Source organism: Acipenser ruthenus, chromosome 21, assembly GCF_902713425.1.
Source record: "Acipenser ruthenus chromosome 21, fAciRut3.2 maternal haplotype, whole genome shotgun sequence".
Lineage (NCBI taxonomy): Eukaryota > Metazoa > Chordata > Actinopteri > Acipenseriformes > Acipenseridae > Acipenser > Acipenser ruthenus.
The window spans coordinates 10,987,847-10,993,917 of record NC_081209.1 but is presented as its reverse complement, the minus strand read 5'-3'; the positions used below and the strand labels follow the sequence as shown (position 1 = coordinate 10,993,917).

Genomic DNA, 6,071 nt, shown 5'->3' with positions numbered 1-6,071 from the left:
GAGTTGGAAATTGCACCATGCAGCAGTTAACAGGTCCAGCAACATTTCTCCCCACACAGAACTACAAAACCAAATTTAAAGCTCTCCCAGCTAATGTTAAGAGGTACACAAGTACCCAGGTTAAATATCAGACACCATTAGATAGTGCCCCCCACAAAAAAAAAAAAAAAAAAAAGCCACTATTTCTCCATCTGCCCAGTACAGATTAATGCCCAATCAAACTTAGCCCAGCTTTACTGGTTTTGTAGAAGTAACTTTCACTTAATGCTAAATGTAAATTTACTAAACTAAAATGACAGAGGCCCTGTACCAATCCTGTTACGCAAGGGGAGCAATTATCCGGCAGAAAGATGTTGGATGCATGAAAACAAAAACGTTACTCGGTGGCAGAAATCACAGGACAGGAGAGGGTCTTTATGTAGCCATTTTATTTTGCAACATACAAGAAATCAGAATTGCCTTGCTGGCGAGCTGCTGGAAACCGTGCCAACTGCTGTGTGCATTTCATCAACGGGGACAGGAACGAGGAGGTCACTGCCGGACTTGGAGCAGAGTCTGGGATGACGCCACACGCACATGTAGTAGCCCAGAGACAGGGCTCCCAGGACAGCCATCAGGAGCAGGGGAGTAGCTAGAACAGGCAGCCAGGCCAGAGCCTGCTGGGGCTCTGGGGGAGGAAGGGGTTAGGAACAGGAAGGGATCCCAGTGCAGCTACACTCTACAGTGCCCAGGAGCAGTTTCATGAGGGTCTGTTACTTTAGGACCTGCAGGGAAGCACACATGGGGCATGGGAGGGTAAGAGTGCCTTGTTCCACTATTAGAAAACATTAAGTTTAGTCAGTCTCCTAGGGTGAAGTTACGGTTATATGCCGTGGACTGGAATGGGTTTTGGCAGATATTGTACAATGCAGGTTAAGGCAACATGACTGCAAGGGAACCTGTAGTGTAAAAATGAAAGTTAATGCCATGCAAGCCAAATGCACACTGGATTGGAGACTTCAGTTTGAACTCACCCTCCAGTGACAGAGCAGGGCTCCTCTGGTAGAATTCCTGGCTTCCAGCAGACAGCTCTTCAGGAAGGAACCTCAGGGGTCCAAGCACTGCAGTGTGTCTCAGCCCTTCTTCAGCTGCTCAGGAGAAAGGGAGCTTGGTTAGAAAACAGGACCTGTTGCTTTACAGCAGGCAGTACCAGTCACTACACCAGGGGGCAGGCCAAGAGGGTGCTGGATGAAAACTACCCAAGAGAAGCAAAACTGATGGCAACAGGCCATTGAGCAGAATACCAACAAGACAGCAAGCAGCCTCTGGTTGGGAGGGGGAATGGTTCTTTTGCAATACAGGCTCTGGTAGACCTATTTGAGCATGCTTTGTTGGCTGCCATCCATTTTAAAAGTCACTCACCATAGAAGTTAAAATTTAAAACCGTACCAAAAAAAATATAAAACCCCACACACCACCTGTGTAAACTATATAGAAAGTAGAATTCGTACCCGTGTCCCTCCTCTTCCTCAGATTGCAGTTGGAGGTACAGCAGCGGCACACAGAGCTCCGACCAGGGTTATCCAGGAGCTCCCAGCTGCAACACAAGAGCAGAACACTGAACCCAAAGACACCGCAACACACTTCTACACAGAGCAGTATAATGAAGTTGGTTTCCCCCCCTCCCACCCAGTTATTGGCATTTCAATGACGTTCTCCATACAACTGTAAGGAGGCACAGAACTGATTGTGCAGAGTAAGAAACTCATCCTGGGTCCCTGTGGTGTTGGTTAACTGAACCTCACAGCCCCTGCACTCCCCTTGTACAGAGTGCAGCCTCAGCAGGGTCCAGTCCTTACCTCCTGGTTCTCTGGTTGAATGAACAGGCTTTCTTGGTGGGGTCATTGAGCTGGGCAGGGTCCCAAGCCAGCAAGCGGCAATGGATATACACCTAGGAAGTAATTTAAACAAAAAGGAACATTAATAAAAGCAGCATTTGCTCTAGAACCTCTAAATTGAAGTTACAAAAACAGCATCAGATACTCACATCTGCATTCAGTTGTATAAACTTGAAGGCCTGGACAACCAGACGGATCTCAGAGGTCTGGACTCGGGGCAGAAACCTGGAGTTACCAGCCTGTCCATCTACAAAGCATCTGCAAGGAGAAACACGAGCACTGAGCAGGGGGAGGCACTCACCAGGACCGGAGTCAATCCAAACAGCCACAAGACAAAACCTAGTACCATAAACTGGGTTTAAAAATAACTCTACCCAAGCTGCAATCTGTGCATTACCAGCAATGGCAGTTATTCATTCAACTGAGCTTACGCCATGCTCACCAAGCTGACCATTCAACACCCCTTCCTAAACCCAAACAGGACTACCAAGTGCTAAACATTCAGATTTAAATAGTGCCTTTACTATACAGCTTGCAGTGAATATCTACCCGTGGTTGGTGATGAGCAGGTAGGTCTGGCTTGAAGGGCTCAGCTCTGGAGTGCTGGCAGCGACACACTCTTCCATGTAGACCATCAGCGGCATGTGGAATTGCTGCTTCACTGCAGCCGCGATGTTGATGGGGGAGCCCAGGAAGAACAGACTGGAGGTGCGTGGGGCTGAGAAGTCATCTGAGACACAAAGGAGAGGAGCATGAGAACAGCAACCCACCCAACATCTCACTAGCCAGGACAGAGCAGCATTGACCAGCACCAGAGGAATTAAAACATTTTCTACTTGACTAGAGGAAGTAACCCAATGAGCACCACAGGCTGCTCCCTGCCAAGTTCGTGACGCACTAGACACCTTCCTAAACCAATAGACCAAATGTACATTGCAGGATAGCAAACTCACCATTCATAATCCCCATGGTAAACTCCAGCTTCCCAAACCCAGAGGCATCCCCAAGTGCAGGGTTATACACTGGAGGAGTCCAGCCAGCAGGTCTGGAGAAGACAGGTAGAAAGCTTTAGTTGGAGCAGCAACACAAAGACCGTTTGCATTCAGCAGAAGACACTGAATTTTGTAAACCATTTATTGGCAATACTTAATGCAATTGTATTCTTGCCTTCACAACAAGGAAGCTGGTCCAGAATTCCTAATGCAGGAAATCATTTGATTTTGCAGAGATTACTTTCAGTGCCATAAAATGGGTCTTTAATAACTGCTCCCCATTAAAGGCAATAACACCACAATTATATAAAAATTAGCAAAGTTCATAGATTTTGTAAATGTAGTTCTAAAAAAAAAAAAATAATCCACAAATTAGATACTGTTAAGTCAAGTGTCAGACATTATGCAATACTCAATAATTGAATACATGAACAGCCCAGAGGCTTAACACATCTTCACAGGAGTTTACAGCATGTTTACGCCAAGTCCAGCACTCACTTGGTATAGGTGCACACAACAGCCTGATTGAATGGAGTCTGGTAGAAGTCTCTCTGGGTGGGCTTGTAGGTCAGCACATTCATGTAACTGGTAACATTGGCAGTAACCTGGGCAAGACATGGATAAAAGTCACTGTTAAACAGATTTAAAACACTTGATCTGCAGGTCAAGGGTAAGACACACCTCCAGTCAGCCTTTACAAGACTGGGGTTACAGCATACACCGCATGTCAGCCTAACGCCAAAACAATGCATTTTTAGTTTGTTTAAAGAAAAGAGTGCAAACACACGTAATTACCCTTATACTGCTGCCAATACAACTAGGGTTGCCACCTTTGAGATACAAAAATACCGGACACCCCATCCCCTCCTATTGTCTACTTCTTCATTTGTCTGCCATTGTGACTAACATTACAGTATGCTACTTAATAGTTTCGCGCTTCTTCATTCAAAGGGCTATCAAACTTAACAGCAGCGCGCATGCTCATACCAGATAACACACAGCGGGGAGCACACAAGAATAACATAACGGTACAGCTTGAAGGAGCCGCCCTAATTTGGAGATTTTTTTTTTTATGTTAGTTAGCATGTCTGACAGGAGAGACTGAAGGCGTATGTGGGTAGCAGTGTGGAGTAGTGGTTAGGGCCTTGGACTCTTAACCGGAGGATCGTGGGTTCAATCCCAGGTGGGGGACACTGGTGCTGTACCCTTGAGCAAGGTACTTTACCTAGATTCCTCCAGTAAAAACCAAGCTGTATAAATGGGTAATTGTATGCAAGAGTAATGCGATATCTTATAAAAATTGTAAGTCGCCTTATTAAGGGCGTCTGCTAAGAAATGTAATAATAATACAACGTTTTGGTGGCTTACGTTGTTACCTCAATTACTTCTGGTGCATTTACACACCGCTGTGTTATAGTATTTATTATAGTAACCATATTAATACACAAAGCATACCCAGAACTGTCCAACGAAGTGAGGGACAAAATAGGGAGGGATAATGCCGGGAGAACTACAGCGGCACGTCCTATTAGTGGAGCTGAAGACATCAGGGAAGGCTGTACAGGCAGCCCGTCGCCTAGAACAGATCCTTATGCTGTTCACAGACAGGCCACGGTAGCCCAGGCTGGGCCTCCAGGAGATCAAAGTTAGCCTGGGGGGCATCAAGCACCAGCACCCAGTTTGGCTCTCGGACATCAAGGAGAAGTGCATTTTGGGGGCTGATGTCCTAATGGCCACGTGAGCTACACTAGACATGGGACAGCAACAGCTGTGGGTACAAAGGGGGGGGGGGGGGGGGGTCAAACCACTACCACTGCAACCCGGGGGGAGGGGGAAGCCTGCCGAGCAAGGGGCATCGCCCCGACAATCATCATCTCGCCACCTGTTCATCAGCCAACCTGCTCAACAGCTCCGGTTTCCCATCAACATAATGGCTGGACCGCTCAGCTCAGTACTACCATCTGCCAGTCCAACAGCTCCCTTCGCTGCAGTCTAAAGCTATGGAGAACCTCCATCAGCGCAGCATGGAGGGGCACGATGGTAAGCAGAGCCACATACTGGGAAGGCTCCTAGGGGAGTATGAGGCCTGTTTTGCCCTGAAGGCCAAGGGCTGCACGCAGACGGCGTTGGTCCAGCACCACAACCATGGGAGCGTGCTCAGCAGCTTCCGCTGGCCAAGAGGGAGGCCATCATCCGGGATATAGCCGCCGATCATGTGATCGAGACATCTGACAGCCCATGGGCGGCTCCCAGGGTGTGGCCTCTGGCAGTTTACAGTGATACCATTCAGGCTGTGCAACGCACCTGCCACTTTTGAGTGCCTCATGGATAGTGTCCTCAGTGGCATCCCTGCTCAGCCTGTATTGTCTGCTTAGATTACTTGCTCATCCACGCAGCGCCCTATGAGGAGGCCAGTGCCAACCTGAGGGAGGTGCAGGACTGGATTGGAGCCACTGGCCTAAAGGTGCACCTGGGGGAAGTACCAACTGATGCTAGTGTGTAATTCTGCCAGAAAATAAACTTGTCTACTTGACCAAGGTGTTTCTTTAAAATGTTCATTGTTACTTTTATGGGATGATTTTTGTTGGACAAGAATGTCGCACTACACCACAGCTTTCCAAGCTTTATTTTCCTTTCTGCATCCAGTCCTCCCAATTCTACTCCACCCACAACTTCCAGTTCAAGGGATTCATCCATGAAGGAGCATCCCACACTTGGTAGGAATCACTCTGGAATAATCAATAAAACTAAAGATAGTGATGTTAAGAGTGCCATCTACAAATATCCTCAAACCAAACTTGCATTTCCACAGTCCAAAGTGTTACCATTGCTTCTTTGAAGCAATGCTAACATAGTATTTGACCTGCAGTTCTGCCAATCTTGATTCTTACCACATTTTCAAATCAAAGTCTTTTGGGACAAAAATAAAATTTAGTTGGGTGACCTTAAGATTCTGGCAAACCTTTAAAAAAAAGCCACCACAATAAAAAGCAGTAGCTTAAAACTGTTCAATGAACAGTCAAACTAAGCTTTCACCATCAAAACATCCTCAATTTGGGACACAAATGCCACTACTTGTATTTGTCAGATTACTGAAATGGGTGAGCATTTATTCTCAGCAGTAATAGCATTGATTCCCTTAAAATGTCTACACATCCAGTTCTAAGTTACTCAATGGTACAAAATTAGACAGACCAGAGGC

At 46.7% G+C, this 6,071-nt stretch overlaps 1 protein-coding gene across 1 annotated transcript; it reads right to left on the bottom strand.

Annotated features, from left to right (window-relative positions):
• Positions 1-1,151: 1,151 nt before the first annotated feature.
• On the bottom strand, positions 1,152-4,743 carry LOC117963173 (zona pellucida sperm-binding protein 3-like). Its single transcript, XM_058995639.1, has 8 exons — positions 4,681-4,743; positions 3,368-3,474; positions 2,831-2,922; positions 2,427-2,607; positions 2,027-2,135; positions 1,839-1,930; positions 1,491-1,576; positions 1,152-1,234 (listed from the first exon to the last, which is right to left on the bottom strand). Exons 1-8 carry the CDS (start codon positions 4,741-4,743, stop codon positions 1,152-1,154), a joined length of 813 nt encoding a protein of 270 aa, XP_058851622.1.
• Between the last annotated feature and the right edge of the window lie 1,328 nt (positions 4,744-6,071).